The sequence below is a fragment of the Amphibalanus amphitrite genome, unplaced genomic scaffold, assembly GCF_019059575.1.
Source record: "Amphibalanus amphitrite isolate SeventyFive unplaced genomic scaffold, NRLGWU_Aamphi_draft 000248F_arrow, whole genome shotgun sequence".
NCBI lineage: Eukaryota > Metazoa > Arthropoda > Thecostraca > Balanomorpha > Balanidae > Amphibalanus > Amphibalanus amphitrite.
Genome location: NW_024881743.1, coordinates 164,990 through 185,587, shown reverse-complemented (window position 1 = coordinate 185,587; position 20,598 = coordinate 164,990). Strand labels below are relative to the sequence as shown.

The 20,598-nt window shown below is 51.4% G+C and overlaps 1 protein-coding gene across 1 annotated transcript in view; it reads left to right on the top strand.

Annotated features, from left to right (window-relative positions):
* Positions 1–4,320: 4,320 nt before the first annotated feature.
* LOC122386359 overlaps positions 4,321–20,598 on the top strand; it is a 42,391-nt gene continuing 26,113 nt past the window's right edge. Inside the window, exons 1-2 of the mRNA XM_043375496.1 lie at positions 4,321–4,531; positions 8,851–8,975. Of these exons, the coding sequence (XP_043231431.1) occupies positions 8,884–8,975 (92 nt within the window). The 5' untranslated portion in view covers positions 4,321–4,531; positions 8,851–8,883. The remainder of the gene's footprint in view (positions 4,532–8,850; positions 8,976–20,598) is intronic.

Sequence of the window (20,598 nt, the reverse complement as noted above, 5' to 3'; positions counted from 1 at the left end):
AGTCTCCGTGAAGATGAGTACGTCGTCCAGATACACGACCACTGACTGGTGCAGCAGGTCCTTCAGCACCGTCGTCATCATCCGCTGGTACGTTGCCGGTCCATTGCACATACCAAAGGCCAGGACTTGGTAGCAGAATTGCCCCTGATCGGTGACGAAGGCTGTCTTCTCTTGTGCCGATTCGTCCAGTTTCACTTGCCAGTACGCAGCCTTCTGATCGAGCTGCGAGAAGACACGGCATTTGGAACCGATCGACGCCAGCAGCGACTCTATCCTAGGTAGAGGAAAAGGGTCTTTCACGGTGCAGCGGTTCAGCTCCCTGAAGTCAGTACATACTCGAAAGCTCTTGCTTCCCTTCTTCTTTACAAGAAGCACCGGGCTCGCGTACGGGCTGGCACACTCCCGTATCACGCCCATTGACAGCATGTCCGCGATCTGCTGGTTGGCAGTCTCTCGCAGAGCCGGCGGAATCGGGTACGGCTTCTTTTTCCGCGGCTCCTCCATCAGCTCTATGCGATGTTCGACAGCTGTGACTCGTCCGAGCTGCCCTGGCGAGCTGAACACGTCCGACTGGTCCAGCACCGCCTTCAGCTTCTCCTGATCCACTGTTGACAGGTGAGACAGGTCAGCCTGTGTCTTCACCTGGTCCAGGAACGGCATCACCTCCTCGTCCAGACTGTCCTCGAAGTCCTCCACCGCACCATCTGTCACCACACACCGGCACACGGTGGCGGCCGGCTCTCTAACCTCCTGTCCAAAACATGAGAGCACACCGGTACTGAAGTTGACAGCCACTTCAGCCGCCTTCAGAAAGTCTGTGCCGAGTAGCACACAGTCACTGCACTCGGCGACCAGGACCTCCATGGTCACCTCACCTGCAGTGCCCGGCACATGCAGAACCACATCTGCAGCTCCGTGAACATGGAGACTTTCCTGTCCAGCTCCCACCACAGCCTTTCGGCTGTGTCGCAGCTGCAGCTGACACCTGTCGGCCGTCGATCGCGACAGAAGCGTCCGCTCGCTGCCGCTGTCCACGACTGCATCCTGCACTAGCCGTCCATTCACCGTCACGTCCAGCTTCAACGTCGAACCGACAACCACTCGCCTGTTGGCCGTCACAGCTCCTGGTCCTGCACCACTGGTGCCAGCACCACCACTGGTGCCACCACTGGCACTCCCCATGGCACCACCTCGGTTACCACCACTGGCACAGTATCGACTGATGTGCCCCACACCTCCGCACTTATAGCACTTGATGCCCTTCGAGCCGCCTGACCGGCTCCCTCCTTTGCACTGTTTGGCAATATGTCCCATCTGGCCACACGAATAACACTTTCGACTCACAGATCTTCCAGTCTCCTGGCAGCGCCTCGCTGCTGACCTCTGCTTGCCATGGAGCAGAGTCATGTGAGTCACCAGCTGGTCCAGCGAGGACAGGTCGCCCTCTCCCAGCTTGTGCGACCAGACCTCTGGCGCACCCTTAATCGCCTGTACGATGGTCATGCGGTCCAGAGACTCGGCTGTCAGCTCTGGCATGACCTGCTGAATCTGACTCTTCAGCGCCTCTACGTACTCCCGCGGAGTCTCGCCTGGCTGCAGACGACGCTGGTCCAGCCCTTGAAGGATCTGCCCCTTCATCACCTCCGGCGTCAGGAGATGCAGCACCTTTTGTTCAGCAGCACTGACTGTAGCATCCCGTTCAGCAGCCTGTACTTCTGCCTCAACCCGGTCGGCCACCCAGGCCGCCCGCCTGCACGAGCCAAGGGCATAACAGATCAAGTCCAGGGCCACCACGCCCGACAGGTTTTTCAAGCTCGCATAACGCCGAAACTGCTTGAAGAAACGCCGTGGTTCGGCGTACTCGAACACGGGGAGGGGCAGGCTCAGTGCCCCAGTCGCCCCGGCACTCGTGTCCACCGAGTTATCCATCAGCGGTCCCGTATCACACAGATTATCCGTCCGGTATCCGTTCACTCAGTTTGTTTACATCATCACACTGGGCGCCGCCATGACACACCTGACCGGTGGCGCCACCCGCGGAATAGTCCCGAAGCTTCCCTGTGACGTCACGTCCGGCTAACGCTCTTCCCGCTGCCGGCCGACGCCATCTTCGATGATCTTCGGCACACTGATCGGTTTCGCTCACGCCGACTGCGGCACGCGGCGCCGGTTATAATCCCACCGCTGAATGTTACGATTACTTGAACTTTATTGAACTTAATTTAAACACGAAGGTAGCACTGTAACCGCTTACTAATGCTCAAAACTCTCGGCCACACAAGCCGGCCGCCCGCCGCCACACAGGTCCGTCGCGAGAAGAACAAACAGCGCCTCTGGCGGCCGGCCGACAAATTACGATCAGCTGATCGACAAAACTGGGTCACCGGATCGGCGCGCGACGGCCGATCGTCAACAGCGGCAGCTGATCCACAACAATAGCGGGCATCAGTGCTCACTGCAGTGCTGGTGTGTGTTGGTGTCCAGGCGAAGATACGGTGATAAATACCTACCAAGCTTGTGAAAATTAAAAAAGTAACAAGAAATAAGAGAACAACTTTTGCGGACGATGATGCATTTTCGATCTGCAGAGATGCATTATTAGCTGATTGATCGCAGCTTATTCAAGGAAAACTCAATTTTATGAGCTTGCCTTGACCAAGGTCACGTCCACTTAATGTTTCAGCCTCACGGCTGACCCACGGCTTATTTGCTTCTATTTTGTGAGCACACTTATTCATTGTTATAAGCAGTAGGTAAAAAGGTAAAAATCTGGGCTGCAGATGTCAACGTTGTCGTCAATGCTGTTTTGTATCCGTCGCATTTTTGTGGTTTGTCATGACCGAATGCTGCTAACTGAGAATAAGCTAAATCTGCACAGTGCAACTGTACACCCATGGGGATGTGGGGCCGGGCACATTTGCACCGGTGGGACCGGCTGTACGCCCGGCCATCGCACGTCAAACTTCGGATTCTTAATTCTGCCATATAGGAATTGCGCGATCGGAGTCCGATGTAGTGGAGGGTCCACTCCACACAGCGAGTAGTTAAGGGACACAGCTACTTAGCTCTTCTTAGCGGGGGCTCTGTCCTTGTGAATCATTCCATTCAAACATGTTCGGACTAAATTTGTTTGAAAATGTTATCATTTCATCATAGGCCGTGTTTGCAAATTCGGATTTGGTGTTGTTTGGCGTCTTGTTATCGATCTGACCGATAATACGATTTGGGTGCTGAGGCCAACAACAGCCAGCTTGTAACGACAGATCTGAGTTGCGAGTGGTATTGTTGTGTGCAAGTTCGGGTCAGTTTGAGTTTCGAAATGCACTGAAATAATGTGTCATATTCGTATGCGTATGCGTACTTCATATGCGTACTGAAGATACTGTTTTAGTGAATTCTTGCATACGGAACGTGAATAGAAAATTCCCGTAAATAGAAAAGTGTTGCAAATTTCGTATGTTTGTCGACGACATTCGCTTTTGGCTCTTAAAGGCATGTCGAATGATAAATCATTAGAAAATAGGTCTAGTTGTGATGGCAGGTATTTTGAAGAAAAACGATGGCCTAGGTAAAAGCAAAGCCAAGATCCATGTTTAAATTCGCTTATAATATAATCGATTCGAATCTATCTGTAAGCGGTTTAAATTTTGGCACAAGAGCACAGTATCTGCAAAGCACAACATTGCAAAATTAATTCAGTTAAGTTTCCTTAGCTCAGGAGCGAGTCATTTCCAAACGTCCTAAACGTCCCAAGCGTCCCAAGCGTCTGTCCCAGCGGGTATCGGGTGTGCCTGTCGCACCTCCGACCCATGACGCTCATTTATTAGCTCCGTGCCGTTCTTTTTCACCGTTCCGTGCTTCTATCCTCAGGATACCGAAATCCTTCTCCTCCACGCCGCAACCCCCCCTCCGGACTGGAAAGGCAACTTTATCTCATGCGGGCTGCTCCCTTGGAGCGGCACCGCTGCTCCCGAGGGAGCGCACCCCGTAGCCGGGTGCAGTGAGTGCCTTGGGGCTGGGTGGCCTGTCCACTGGACGGGCTCAGCCCCGGCGACTCACTAGGGTGCGTGCCCAGACCAATGTCTCCCCCTATATCCTATCATCCTCCCGGCTCTGAAATGGTCTCATTTTGGACCGAAAGAGCCTAACAAAAAAAATCCGTGCCGTTTACTCGGTCACAAAAAGCGGTCCTCTCCCTCCCTCTCGTCTACCGGCGCGCCCTTGAACCTCGCCAGCCGTTCCAGGCCCGAGGATGACGTCACGCTGGACCGGTGACGTCACACATGGTCCGCCCGGCGGGCAGGCCGTGACGGCGCGGCCGGGCGCAGTGAGACGGTGCGCGGTGCCGCCGTGGTGCGGAGTGGTGCGGAGTGGTGCGCGCAGGTGGCTGGTGCGGGCCGCCAGGTCTCGGTCGCTGTGGAGGGGTGTCTCGAGGGAGGGCGGCGTTCCGCCTAGGTCAGCGGGAGTCGGTTGCAGTCGCACACCTGTCGATCTGCAGTGACGCACGGACGAGCACACGCGGAGCCTCAAGGTTAGTTTTCTCCCGCGGGCCCTGCCCGAGAGGTCACATGTGGTGTCTGTGCGTGAACTCTTGTAAAACAGGCGCATTATTAACAGCTTTCATGTGACAAGGTGATATTCGGCCTCGATGTACAAATTCAGAGCAAAGTTTTTCGGTGAAGTTTACTTCGTCCTGCATCGTTCTTCAGCCTTACCAATTATGTAATACAAATTTTGTCATTAATTGACAACGAATTAGTATTTTATCTATCAGACTCAGAGGTAAGTGCGACTAGTAGGTACGAGATATCCACGTTTTCTATCCGCAAAGGAATGGTTGATTAAAACTGCCTTGCCTGGCAATGCTCTTGGCCCGAGCGACGCTCAAGGGCGCGCCGTCTGCCAGGGGGAGGGTGAGACAGCATTTTGTGACGGCAGGAAGTCGACACATCATACGGGCATATTGGCTGGTAAACGAGTATCATTTTGCACGGCGAGGTTAGATGTTTGGATAGCACATTCAACAGTTCATGTACGCATCTTTCGGTTCAGGTTGGAACTCCTCGGGGCTATGCCAATGCAAGCCTGAAAACTCGAAACTCAAAGCTAAGACATTTCTCCTTCCCAAAGATTCAGCCGGCCTCTTGCCGCCGGACCAGAATAAATATGAGTGTGCATTGAAAAGCCTGTGTTATGATCAAAAGCGACCTCATTCACCATCACTTAATTTGGCAGTGAATGATACTGGCCTGAGAAGGGACCATAGCACATTCGTTAGTTTTGATTGATATCCGACACACTGCACAGTTCGGGGCTCGCTCTGCAGTTCGGGTCGCTCGGGCACGATCTAAGTTGTATTAAAAAAAAATCGTAATGCGCTACTTTTTCTCTAGCTACCATTGGCTTGTTTCTATCATAGTTACGGGTTTACCTCAGCAATGGTTGACTTATTTTCACTGCATCGAGCTTTGCAACTGGAAACTCCCCAAGTTACCGCATGTGTCACGAGTTTAATCGACCAGCATGAAATGCACAATGATGCATTCAAGCTGCAATTGCTGGCCGAAAACCCAGATCTGCATAGGAGAGCCATCGCAACTCGCTTTGTCGACACCATGCTGCTTTGGCTTGTCGGACAGCAACCGCCTCGGACATTCATTCATAAAACACCGCCTCCTCGACATGCAAAATTTTAGCCAGTAAAAACAGCCGTGTCACACGGGATTTGCATACATCAAGATCGTACGTGATTGCGAAATACACGGTCAAGTATACTTGATTATACCATGTCAACTTTACCGTTCGAGATCGAGTACCGTTTAACTAAAATTGCAAACTCTGCTCGATTAGAGCACCGATGTTCACCGTGTAACCTGCGGAAGTCAATGCGTGCACATCACAGTTTGGTTGATTCATTGAAATGTCGCACTAGCCTGGTGACATTGTAGTCCGGAGACAGAGTATATGTAATGATCTGAGCTCGCTTGATAACTAACAGGCAGTGATGTGCGAAAAATCAGCCGTAACTACTCCATAATCATTAGCCACATACTAGGACCAATTAGGCGTCGGTCCGTCTAATGAACGTCAGAGGAAAACCGATACATATTTCGCCTTTACACCTATATACATGCATTTACATGACTGACGTTTTGCATGTTCGGACGCGCAGAAACTCGCTCATTAGCTATCACCGGAATTCAGACATCTGGCTGCACCAGGCTCGGACGATCGACTCTCCAAGACAAATATTTGGACCGGCCGGCCCGTGGCGGGCGCTCTCCGACCGACCGCAGCCAGCTCTGTGGGATCGGCCGTCCCGGGCGCGCACGGCTTTTTGCCGCTCTGCACGGGGCGGCGGTCGGCGGTCGGCGACCGGCGACCGCTGCCGCCGGATGACACGCACCCATCGGGCGTTACCGTCACATGCTGGCGCGTCCATTGATTCGGCGGCCGCGCCCTGATCCGCCCAGGGGCACGCGGCCCGCGGCTGTGCGGGCCTCATCAGCGACCCAGCACGCCAGTCCCGTCGGCCTGCCCTGCACCGCCTTCCGCCCCTCACCCCGTCCGACAACTCGCGTGCTGACTGTGTGCCCATGGATGGGCCACCCGGGCCGGTGCGGTGGTGGACATTATCCGCAAAAAAGCGGTTAAGGATGTAGATGGAACTCCTGGGTCCCTTATTGGCTTCGAAGCCTATTGTTCCATCCACTTTTGTGTTACCATTTCTGTACAACCTTGAATGTATTGTGAAAGTGGGACTTTTCAACCATAAATTGGATGAAGGCTCCCCTTATGACCGTTTTGAATCTTGTGTCTAAAATAGTTAGTTTTGTCTCGCAAATAACACTCAACAAAAATATTTTCTAAATTGAGTTACGCTGAGCAAGCATTACCCAGCATATTGGCTGGTTAATGTCAGCTTCATTGCTCTCAATATGGCATAAGCGATATTGCTCATTACCCGAGGTTGCTTTGGGTTGCCGAGGTCACGTGCAGTTAGTTCACATAGGTACCTATAACTCACACATTCCCCCGTGATATTCAATCGCACTTTGTAATTGCGAAAAGTTATTGGTATTTGCATTGTTTATTGTCCAGTTGTGAATTGGTTTAGATTGTGTTGTATCGGCTTGGTATACAGTTTTCTTGAGTAGGTACTGGATTCTTGACGTATAGGTATTGGCGAAGACTGCTCTAGAACACCCTCCACTCACCAAGTCACACATGAATAGCATTCATGTGCACCAGTGCTGGAGTATAAGCTGCAGATGCCGCTGTCCTTACTGCTGGCTCGATTCGCGAGTGTCAGCTAGCACGCCCGCCCCGTTCCGCCGCTCCGTTTTGCGTGCATGGCCCCCACCACTCGTGCAGAATGACAGTCACTCAGAAAGTTTCCAACACCTACCATTTGTATTGAGCGGGCACCGTTTGGGTCTGGCTAACTCTGGGTGATAGGTGAGCCTAGAATGCGCCTCATTTAAAGGTCGGTCGCCACGGTCGGCTGCCACGGGATGCACTCGTAACATAACATGTACGGAGGTCGAGCGGAACTGCGGGATGCACTGTGGTGCACAGTGTGCAGTGGGCCCTGTAGTCGGCTGTGCGCAGCATATGGGAGTGGGATGAAGGATGTATTCGGCTACCAGCTGAAGAATGCGTTCGGTCATCGGGTCGCTTATCAAGTGACTATAGGTCGCCGGACACCATACTCAAGATGCTAGATAATGGGAGTAAGGAAAGTGAGAACACATTTTTAGTCACTTGCTCATCGCATTTGGAATTTGAAATTATGATACGATCATTTCTTTGTTCTTTCTCAGAAGGTTCTTTTTTGTATTGCATAAGTGTATTGTATATTTGTATTTGTGTTGTATACCTATTGAAAGTGCATAGGTATCGAATACCGATGACATGCTTATGAGTTCTGATTAATTAGGTATAAGATCACTCCGAGGCATATTAGATGTTTTTGCACCTTGACCGAAAGAGTGGCACGGGGATTTTTCACCAATAGGTAAATAGACAATTAGACATGTTCCATTTTCTATTTTTTGACAAGAACAACAGGGATTAAAAAGAATTTCGTCATAGTCCCATCATGGTTTTGAGTTTTGCTAATTTTTCTGATTTCTGAAGCCCGTTGGAGCCGCTGTGAGGCTATTCAATACCAGCTCCGACCTCCTGCAGTGCCGAGCTGCCTCCCGGAGCAACACTCTGGCTGGTGCCCCGGAGTCCCGCTGTGGGCGCGAGGGACGCGTCGCCACCGTTATCTGACGCTGTGGATTTACGCCGCCGTTCACGGACGGAAGGTGGGGACTGGGGAGATGGGAGTCGCACCTCCGCCGCCTTTCACGGGCGTCAGAGCGGGCTGAATGCCGCGGGCCGGCTCCGTCCGGCACCGGGCCGGTCATTTCTCACACACGACACCATCTGGATCGATAGCTGATCTCCAGCGTGCTGCGTTCTCGTGCACTTTCACCGCTTTTGTTCATGCTCACAAATAGCTTTGAGGAAACTGTGGCAATTTACCGAACCTTTCGGCGTTTGTTGCAACTCTTCGATTAATCACCTCAAAGGCAGGGAGCTGAAAGAAACCTGAAACGGTGCTTTGTGGTGCTGAGACCTAGATTGGGGACTTGTTCCGGAACTTAAAGCTTACTTAGGAACTTAAAGCTAAAGCTTAGATTCCGCTCTAGCATTGCCATTTACATCGAGTCGTTAAAATCTGATAGCTTCCACCCTGTTTAGTTTCCGCGTGGAGACTGACGGTGCCCTAGTTTCCCCACCTCTCACTGACTACTGAGCCCGACTCTGTCCCGTGTTGTGACCGACCGTCCGTGCCCGCAGGGTTGCCGCCGACCGCACGCGGAAGGCGGCACCATGCAGTACGTGAAGCTGCTGCCGCACAAGGTGATGCGCCGCTACCTGCTGGTGGTGGTCGTCTGGACGCTCTGCTGCTACGCCGTCTACAGGTGAGGCCGGCGTCGCAGGATCGACTATCTCCCTGTCCTCGTCACCTCGCGCATTGGTGTTCTCTGGACGTTCCAATCGTGCAGGTCCGACTCGGATTATCTTCCTCCTCGTCTTCTCTTGGTTAGGTGTTCTCTGAACCTGGGCAATAAATGTGGAGAGCATTGCATGTTAATTGTTAATCGTCCTGTAGGAACTAGGAATATATAGGTCTTCAATTTATGTGCGGCCATCAAAAACAGAGCTACGTTATTGAAGTAACACTTTAACACCAGAAACACTTGTACCGATTGTTTCAGACATCGTGTCACATTATGATATTTCTTATGCAAATCGATGCATTACATGCAAACCAAGACAAAATGACGACAAAACAAAACGACATTCGATCCTTGATATAGTTAGTGGAACGCTTGTTTGTGAAACTGTGCTAGACACTAAACAACAGCCAACAGGCTTTACTACACCAATGCCAACAACTAATAAGCACGAATGTTCGGCGCCGCAGTTCGCTCCTGGACGTCCCTGAAACGAGCGGCCCATCAACTCGTAGTTGTGGCTTTGTTCCCAGCCTGACCACATCTCTCGTCTCTGCAGCAAACCGCGAGCGAGGCGAGACCGAACATTTCTGACGATGTAACACAGCGAAGTACCGTAAAAAGATACGAGTAGTCTGGGGACGCTTCAGCTTGGAGAGTGCAGGATCAGAATGTAATACCTATTTTGTTCTTATTTCACCAAACATGACCCGTATTTACTGGACATGCACTCTGCAGTGCAACAATGAATAAATATCATGACTGATCTTTGTACCAACAATTGCAAACATACTCAATGATTAATAGCTCGAACATAATAATCAAGCGTAAGTTAACAACGTCTGTGTGTTCTTAAAGGGACCCTCCCACCTTAACATTAGTTTTGAGTTGAGATAGCCAAGTTTGCGGCCAGGCTCAGAAACCACCATTTATCCTGGTCGCAACCCCCGCAGCTTTATGGTATTCAAGAAATTTCTTCCCTTTACTTGCAGGGTGGGACCAGCTTGGTCCCTATCTCTTAACCATTACGGGAATCTGATGACGTCATCAGGCTTTCGAACGTCCGTCATTAAGTTTGACTAAAACGTTTTGTAGCACGCGGTGGTATATGCTATTTGCGCGCAACATCTGCCGCAAACGCCGCACTTCTAAAATAAAGTCGCTAGAAACAGCGGAGATCCCAAAAAGTAAACAAAAGTAAAAGTCTAATATCTTGAAAACCGGTGAATATTTTTCGGTGAAATTTGGTAGATATTCGTTTTCGCTCTTTCTGAACCGAGCGACATCACTTTCATGCCAATTCATAAACTTTTTTGAAGGTGGGAGGGTCCCTTTAAGGCACAAGTATAGCTAATCGTATTTGCTACACAGACTGGCGAGCAGGACGGCGCACTGGTAGCGTTCAGCGAAAAGCGGGTGGAGGGAGCCCTTAGCCCTTTGACTATCACAGGAGTGCGCATAGGCCCGGGCAGCGCTTGTCGAACAGCACTGCGGATCCGAAGGTTGGGACTTGAATTGTGAAAAACCGCCCGCCCGCCGCCAAACGCAAACACCGCAAAACGCGCAAAACGGACGCCAAAACGCCAACGCAAATGCCGCAAAAAAATCGCCCGCGAAAACCGCAAAAAAAAACTCAAAAAACGCAGCAAAAAAATCAAAACCGCCCGCATCGCACGCACCCCAAACGCCAAAAAACGCCCGTCCGCCGCAAAACGCGAAAACCGCAAAAAACGCAAACCCCGCCGCCGCAAAAAAAACCGCATCGCCCGCCGCCAACCGCGAAACGCCGCAAAAAACGACCGCCCGCCGCAAACCGCAACACCGCAAATAACGGCCGGCCGCCGGCGACCGCAAAACGCTGCAGAAAGCCGCCCGCCGCAAACCGCAAAACGCCGCAAAAGAAACGGCCAACCGCCACACACCGCCGCAAAAACGGCCGCCCGCCGCCAAACGCAAACACCGCAAAAACACCCGCATCGCCCGCCCGCCCGCCGCCAAACACAAAAACCGCAAAAAACGCAAACACCGCCGCAAAAAAACGCCCGCAACGCCCGCCGCCAACCGCAAAACGCCGCAAAAAAACGGCCGCCCGCCGCCAAACGCAAACACCGCAAAAAAAAACGCAAAAACGGCCGCCCACCGCCTAACACCGGAAAAACGCAAACACCGCCACAAAAAAACGACCGCCGTCCGTTAAACGCAAACACTGACGCCATTGACCTCTATTGACCTCTATTAGGTATTATAGAGGTCAATGACTGACGCATTAAGACAAATATGACGCTCTGCGGCAAATGTGGTGCATTCATATCTGCCGTTTAAGCAGCCATCCCTTAATTACAGCGCATCCTAATCGTCCAATGTTCGACAAAGATACGCACATTCTGCGATTTGCGGCAAAAATGGCGCTTTGAGACAAACGTGGCGCACTGAGTCAAACGTGGCGCATTTGTTCCTGTCGCTTAACATTTCATCCACCCACCAAATTCTAGCCTAATCGGACTTAAACTGACAATGTTATGCACATTTGAATATTTCACTGTAAGATATCTCCGCAAAGGAGGTGCCCAAATTTGCACGTGTGCCATGTGACCGCCGGTGGTGTAAGCAGGACTTGTCCCCTCACTGATTGCACCATTTCAGTGTTCCTGGCTTGTGCTGTTTTCGTGCTATAAGGCCACAAATCGGCAAACACACGATAATCTGGGAGGTACGCGACTCAAACACGTGGCCACGTGGCACGTGCCGGACCTCTGATAGCTTCACCGCTCACGCCACGTGATGACCCATCGACGTGGCCATCAGCATGTAAAAGATGACCCCGGCCGGTGTCACCGTCTCTGAACAGTGGACGGCTAAACTCGAAAAACGGGAAAATTTAGGGAAATTTCACCTTTGAATATATAATTTCCCCAGAATTTTGAATTTTTCATTTTACAAAAAATCCGAGATAGCAGTTTTTTAGCCCCCTTCATTCTGTGCCTATACCCGTTTTCAGATCGACCCTATCATAAAACCTGACGGCCTGACGGCTATTTCCCCCATTCCTTGCATTTCACAATGCTAGTATATTTAAGCACCAAAATTGACCCCGTGCCACGGCACGTGCAATAGCACGTGGGCCACGTGACCACTAGTGCGACAAGCTGGACTCATCTGCTCACCGGCTGCACTGATTTGGTGTCGCTAGGTGGAGTGGTTTCCACGCCATAGGACCCCCAGTTGGCCAATGTCGCATTTACCACGAGGTTACCCCATCAAACACGTTTGCACGTGGCACGTGCTTTTCAATCGCCCCATATCTGACCCATACCACGTGGTAGCCGACACCCCGGGACACAACATATTCGAACATTTTCAAAATCTAACGTGGAAATTTTTGGCAAAATCGATTTGAAAATAATTTTTCGAAAATGCCATAGGCTCAACATGGGGTAACTGTCGGCGTCGATTACCCGAAATTTTGTCATTTATATTTTAAATAATTACCCCCAGAAGGTGAGGTGCCAGCCAAAGAACTGACCCTAAAAATGTGGACAAATATTACTGAACAGATTTTGCGCAAATCGCATTTTCAATTTTTCCCCATGTTAACCCTATGGGAAAATGCACGTGCCGATTACCCCAAAACGGGTTAATTATATTTCAAGCAACCGGTACCAGCCGGTAGCTCCCCCACACGGGACCAAACGCTGAAAATGGCAAGAAAATCTACCGAGCCGTTTCGGCGGCGATCAAAATGACCCAAATCGCGGCAGAAACGCTAAACACCCCCCTAGAGAGGTAGCTCAGGTTGGGATTTTCAATAGAAAATCACAATTCTAAAGAATAGTGATTGTTCTTAATTGAAAAGTCCCAACCTTCGGATATCATACCCACGTGGCCGCTATGTTTGTATAGTGCGCCAGGATCACCGTTTCACGAGCGATCGATCTTGTGATACCCGCCGCCGAGCCGTGCAGTGGGTTTATCTGACCCCACCTCCTCCATCCCCAACCCACACCGATAGCCACCCGTCCACCCGGCCGGTGGCGCCGTGTCGCGGGGCTCGGAGCTGTCGCCCGCGCCGGCAGTATTCATGACCGTGGGTTTTGGAATGGGGATAGATAGGGGAGGGGCGAGAGCCGTATATCCCGACCGTACCCCACGACTGCCGCGTGCCATCGATGTCCCGCTACCCCGTCTGTAGATTAAACACATGATAAAATCCACTAATTAGCCAAATGATTTCACGGCAGGGGCGCCCTGATTTGGTTAATCATTAACCCGCGCCCCGTAGGGGGGGGGGGGCCGAAACGGCCCCCCCCCTGTCCTTTTCGGTCGATATCTCCTAAACGGCTGGAGATATCGCCACGAAACTTTCAGGACCCCTCCGGGCATCAATTTTACACATTGTGACCAAAAATTTTTCCAGAGGCTGTGATAGGTTGGCCACAAATGACGTCAGAGTGACGTCATGTTCTGTCATTTTCGACCGAAAAAAGACCTTCGCGAGAAGACCTGTCAGGCCTACAGCTTTGAAGATACAGAAAAATGATAAAAACATAAAAGGTGTAGAATTGACAGGGCTACAAAACTGCTATCTTGGATTTTTGAAATTTTTGAGTTTTGATCCCCAAAAATCAAAAAAGCATTTTTTGGATATATTAGCCAAAAAATCCAAAAAGTTTTTTGAGTTTCGAAAAAACCGGAATATATGTGATAGTACCTACCGTCTTCTATCTACATACCAAATTTCAGATCGATACCTCGTTTTTTGGCCAAGTTATAGTGAAAAAACTGTTCAAAAATGATGACGTCAAATTTTCAAACTCAATTTTTGGCAATTCTAGAACTCGTAGAGCAAAACAAAGACCACCATTAGACTCCCCGTGACGAGCTGCATCGAATGGATAGGGGAGATCCGTGTAAGACGCCCAGGGTCGGTAAGAGGCCCCATCGTTTTTTTTTTTACCAAACCAATAATGTTATTTATTTTTTAATGTTCTTGTAAAGCAGAAGCCCTCTTGAAACAACAACTCACGAAACCTGAGGTATCAGGTGCGTCGCAGCGACTTTTGGTAAGCCTGTTTCTGTTTTTGCCCCTTTACTTGCTAGATATATGCATCTTTATCACCCTTATATATCTGAAAAAACAATAGCTATCAAATGCAATCTTTTCTCATCGAAATTGTCACATGTTAGCTTCAGAATAGACCATGTTCTGGTGCGCTGCAAATGTCTCATAAACCATAAATATTGTGGACGTTAAAACACTGTATTTTTTTAAGAGGCCCTCCCTTCGAGGATGATAAAACGCCCCCCGATAAAAAAAACGCCCCCGATGCTAAAACGCCTGCACCTGCGGCAGGCGTGGCATTCTTTTTTCAAGAAGTTTGTTTTTGTTTCTTTTTTCTGTTTCTTTTCTTAGAGTTTATAGGTACAATTTTCGTTGGTCATCAGCGTTTGGTTGTGCTAGTTTTCGCATTGTTCGAGCGCTTTGGAAGTGTTATTGGTTTCGATAACACCGTATTTGCTTAGCTTTTCGAAATAAAAGGCCTTGCAGCTGTGTTCGCAAAGCGTCTTTTACAAGTCGACTTGACTTTTAAAACGCCCGAGGGGGGGGGCGTCTTACCATACCCATAGTGTAAGAGGCCCTTTTGCAACTTTTTCCAAAATGTTAAAGTTTACGGTTTGTGTACCCCCTAGATTCATTTTGAATGCAAATATGTATGGGAAAATGATGCATGCTCACAGCGCATGCACACGTTAGCGCTTAAATATTATCAGTTGTCTAAAAATAGTAACTGAGCTTAAGGGGGGGCCTCCTGCACCACTCTCCCCTACCCATTTTATGCAAAAATATCAACTTTGAAATTTGACCTAATTTGACCTGACCTTGACCTGACCTTCACCAAAACGTGACCTAGGCTGGCCCCAAAGGCTGCCTAACCCACATAATCGCATTTGTCATGTAAAATGGACCATAAAACATGTATCACACGACACATTCATATTGTGACCCCCGGTGACCTGACCTCGCTGTGACCTGACCTGGTATCAGTGACCTCAGATAGCAAAGTATGTGTTTGACGAACAATATACCATCGATGGTTTTCAATAAATTACCAATTTACTCGATTTCACAGCACATTTCTTGAATTGCCTGTGAACGGTGAAAATCTGACCTTTGACCTGACCTGTGACGTCATCGGTTTGACCTAGGTCAATGAAATTTGGTCACAAGGTAGTTCCCGGGTAGGGCTATCAAACGCCGTTTGAATTTTGAAAATCGGTCGGTAACTTTCCGAGATCTTAGGGGGGGCCGAAACGGCCCCCCCCCCCTACGGGTGGTAGGGTCCGCCGGTAGCCCTACGGGGCGCGGGTTAAACAACTTCTTGATTGCATGCAGCTTGACACATTGTTTTAAGTGTGGAAATGTAATGCAAAAAATACACTGATTTTTGAGTTTTAGTGTGAAGTAACCGTTAGTGATGCTTGCCCTTTTCTTTTTTAATTTGTTAAGTTAGTTTTTAGCTTTCAACTGGTGGTACTTGCCCAGTACGTCAACAGCTATGATTTCTTAGCACATGTGCAAGGGCGACGATTCCACGATCTACCGCCGCTGCACCGTTGCCTTCATAAGCCGCAGTTTTCGCGCACAGCGGCCGGCGATTTCGACGGCGATGTCCTCGAGCCTCGGCGGCAATTGCGCCGCGACAAGACGAAATAGAAAGCGATTCGCTGGCCGGAGTCCGCGCTCGCCGAGGAGGGGAGGGACGCTCGCCCTGGAAGCCTGGCGACAGAGTCCGCGGGCTGGTGAATGATTTTGTTTCCAAGGAATAACATCCAGGGCACATCTGGACCTGAGCCCTGTCTGGCGTCCGGTCGCGCACAGCCAATGGGCCGCGTGATCGCGATGACGACACCACGTGTGGACTCCAAGCGGAAAACATGGAGCGCGGCGACGTCGACAGCAGGTTGGACCCGGCTGCCGCCGGTTCGAACCGGCCGGTACTGGCCGCCGGGCGAGGACGCGGCTCGCGACAGCCGCCCTCTCACCGCCCGAAGAGCCCCGCTGGCCGCTCCGCCGCGCCGGCCGGTGAAGGGCCGCGGGCGGCGGACGACGCGGGGCGGCCGCGCGGTCGGCGTCGGTCGGCGCTGCAGCTCAATGAGGGGTGTCTCCGAGCAGGGGGAGCGGGAACGCTCGCTACTGACGGGGCCGCGTCGGACAGACTCGGAATGTCCAGTCCGGCCTGCTGGCGCTGCGCTGGCGTTCCCCCGAGCTGCTCACGAGTCGCCGGGTGGACCCCGGGTGACAGCAGAGGGGTCCCTGAGTCACCGTGACTCGGCGACCGGCGCCGCAGTGCCGTTCTGGAGCGATGCGGATTGCGCTGGCACGGCTCGGTGGTGACCAGGTGCACCAAATTGACGGCGAATGGGAAAGCGGTTTGTTGTCGTCGGTTGGACAATGAATATTGGAAAGCTGTGCATCTTGGCCCTCCATGCCGTGTGCCTGCGCTCTCACTGTCACTCTTGCATGTGGAAGCCGATTCATGCACTAACTTGTAATGTACGCAACAGCAAGTGCAGGTCATTGCATTTTTTTATTATATAACTTTTATTACATGCTAAAAAGGATAGATAGACATTTCAGAGAAAGGCGACGAAGCCGTTAGACACACGGGACACATTGACCATTGGAATTCGATGTTCTCACTCTCCTCACTCTATCCCTCCCTGCTTTTGCCTCTACGTAATTATGCTGCTTTGGTTACCCTCCAAACAACAGTAAGGTGCCAGGTTTCTCTATACGCACTCGCCTTTGACTGACTCTTCCCATTGTCCTTTACAATAATGGCCGCGTGCCGGTCCCAGTCGTAAAGTGATTGGGTCCGTGTGGCTCATCGGTCCCACGGAATGGCGCCTCACCGGTCCGGCGGACACTTTCTTTTGTTTCCCTCCTCGGGCGGTGCCGGGGGCGGTGGGTTCGTGGCCGGTTCCCCGCGGGCCGTCGGCTCGTGTCGCCCCCGCCTGCCGACGGTCGATCCGGCTCTGCGTTCCCACTAATGAAACTGTCCCTCACTCGGTTAATTACCACCAGCTATGTGATTGACCACCGACTCATAATGTCGAGACGTCTGATCGGGACACGCTAAGATGGTGTCTTCGGCCGCTGTTTGGTTCGGTGTTGTGGTGCGTTGCATTGACGGCTGTTTTATTGGTTTGGAAATTGGCTGTGTCGTCCGCTCATCGTGATAGGAGCGTATTTGGTAGATTGGAATCGTGATGGAATTTGTTTTATGACAAAGTTATGCGCTGAATTTAACGGACAAATCGCCAGGACAAATGACTAGGCCACTGCCCTTGAAGTCTGGAGCTTATTATAACCACTGAGGTGCTCTCATTAACATCAGCTGACCTGGAAGTGGCGATTGTTGAATTCAACCGGGCCACTTCGCCGAAATAGTCGCCGGAGGGCGGTCCTTTATCAGCGTGATGGACGTGGTCACGCACTGGCCACGGACCACTCGGCGCTTTGTCTGGGTTGGACTGAGTGATTTGGAGGGCGTCCACCTCTGGGGGCGCCGGCAGTCCGCGGTCAGAGCCGGCGACGGCTGCCGCGCGGCCCTGTCGGGCAGTGCGGCCACGGCGGGCGCTCCTCCGACGACCCTGGCGCGCGGCGAAAGGAGGGCCGATGAAGGCCGTCCTGATGGCCGCCCTACCCTGTCAGCGTCCACAACACGGCCGGCATCCGGCGCCGAATTGTTGCACTCTGTTTGCACGGTTCTCACCTCACATGACTGAAAGTCGAGCTTAGCCGTGTTCAACGGCTATGCAACGGTTGGTCAGCTAAGCCGGCGCCGTTGTTCACCGTATCAGTGACTGGGAGGGACGCCGGTGGATATCCCGCCCTCGTCAGCACCACATATCCGCCGCCAGTGGTCCTTGCCGACCGGGTATCACCGCTCCAATCGGGCGGCGCGCCTGACAACCGGTTACCGGGCCGAGCGCCCCAGACGCCGCGCGTCTGAAACGGTGCGCCTCCGAGCATTACGGCCTTGTACCCGGCAGGCGACGTGCGGCGCGGCGGCCCGGCGACTGGACGTTCCAGGAGATTGGGGAGTGTTAATCTGCGTCCTCGTGAGAACATAATTCGTGCAGATCTCTAGGCAGAGGTTGTTAGGAGTGGCTGATTAGGGTAATTTGTTGCCGGGGATTTGTATTTAGTGGCCTTATCCCCAGTAAAGTTGTTTTCGGACCATGCTGTTTGTGTAGAGCAGTGTCATATGCACATTATCAAGGATCATGACGAAGCCGGAGGCGAGATAATATACCTCTTTCCATGATTCACACGGTTCGTGTTAATCAGAGCCCAGCTAAAGTCCGCTCGTCGCGACATGCATCTGTGTGGAAACATACAATCACATAGGAGCTCATTCTGGATGGTTGACTATAATGGTCGACTATACGGATGGCTGGATGGCTGTCAGTTTTATTCTATGCATACTGCCGTCTGCTGCAGCGGATCTGAGTTGGTTGAAGTTTCTGCTTGTGTCCCAGCATCATTTTTATTTCCACTTTCTCCCGTCGGATTTACGCCATCTATGCAAGCCGCCTGCAGGGGAGCTTCCCTTCTCCGGCGTTACGTCTGCCCTCCCCCGAGCACTCATAGCTCTGCAATGGTCCTGCACTGCCAGACGCCGCCGCTGCAGACAAGGGCAGTGGCAGGCGGCCGGTTCTGGTCAGCCGCGGCCCTCCGTCTCCCCGACTCTGCGACCGGCCGGGCCAAGAGATCACTCTGACTGCCGGACCCCCTCCGAGTCTGTCATTCTGACATCACAGCCACCCGGCCCGAACGGTAGCCGTGGCGGCGTCATGGGTCATGACCTCACGCGGCGCCGGGGCACCGAGGCGCGTCCCAGCGGCGGCACTGTAGGTACTGGACCGGCCGCTCGCGCCACGCTGTCGCACTCACTTTCATCATCATCGGCTGCGTGCGTGCACGGTCCGGCAGGGCGGCTGAGCGGCTCTGGCTGCCCCGGAGAGGGATAAGCTGGCTGAGACGGAGGCCAAGAGCCGGAAATGCCCCGGAGCCGTGCTTTGGCGACTATCAGCGCCGCGCTGGGCCAGCTGAGAGCCCGTTTTCCTTCCGCCCGTGCCAGATGCCGGGAAGTAGAGTGGGCCATATCCGATGATCATATTTCGTAGTGAACCTCAGTCAATAATAATGGTTTTGGCTGACTGATGGACCTTCATATATCCATGAAGTATTTTGAACTTCGAAGCGAAAGTCGGTGTAAAACACATGTTCGTTCAGTTGATTTCCATCTCATGACCTTCTTTCTTCCACATTGAGCAGCTCTGAAACATAAGTGTCTTGAGCTCGTTCAACCGCTTACTCATTCATCCATTTCCCTTTACTTACAACGTTTGCATGACATTCGATTTGTATGAAGCAGCACAACAAACCACTCCGCTACCGTCTTTGATAAACCTGATCCTTTGGGTTCTTGTGAGTGTCTTTAAGTGTGGCACCTGTCGCGTCTCCTCCCAGTGCGGTGTATGTATGTACGAGAGACCAGGTGCCGCCACTGGGCCTCGTTTCATAAAAGGAATTACTTACGGCGTTCCGTCAATTATGCCAGATTTGGCGTATTTGATGCCAATTCGGTTTCATAAAGCCGGAGACCGGAGTAATTCACGCCATCGAAAGTACGGAGCTTCATTTACGGCAAATGCTCGATTCCGGACCAATGGATGCCATTTGGGTTTCATAAAACGACGTAATTAACGCCAAATATTTTATCAAGCTATTGATATCAGTGGTGTAAACTACGCACAAAAATGTTGCGTGATTTTGAATTAATGTGAAGATTCGAAGCTAATTTTTAATATATTGTATAATGCTGAGCCCGGTGAGGAATAAAGAACAGCCAAAATGAGAAAAAGAAACTGCAGATCTTCTGTACCAGTCGCTTTTTGTGGCCACTATCGGAATTTTGTTTATTCGCCGCGCCGCGCCACTTTCGTAGTTAGGCACTTCTGCTTAGCTGGCTTTCTGCTGTTTTTAATGTATTGTTTTAATAAAGGATGGTCATCAATATCAATTTTGTTTTTTCATACATAATTTTTAAGATTTAAATTCAACATAATTGTTTTATAAATTCTCGTAAAAAAATAAGTGTTGACATGAAATTGTAATTTGTAGGACGCTTGATAAATTACGGTAACTACGCAAATGTGCTTTGTTACGGAGGTGTAAACAATTCCAGTTGTGGCTTTGTGAAACGGATTTATTTGCGCTCCGTAGTTTGAAAGGGTGTGAATTACGGAAAGGTGTAAGTTACGGCAGAGTTTTATGAAACGAGGCCCAGGTCGGTGGCCGGCCAGCTCGCCTCTGCTCGCTGACGCGTGACCAGTCTCGGCGACAGACTGCGCCATGAAGGCGTCCCGCCCATCCGCCGCTCGCGCATCTGTCCACAGGCCGGGTCCGAAGAGCAGGAGAAACTCGCGCTGGCCTGCACCACATGACTCTCGGCCGCCGGCTGCTCCAATTAACTGGGGCTGGCGAGACCACATGGCTTTGAACCGCCGGCTGCTGTAC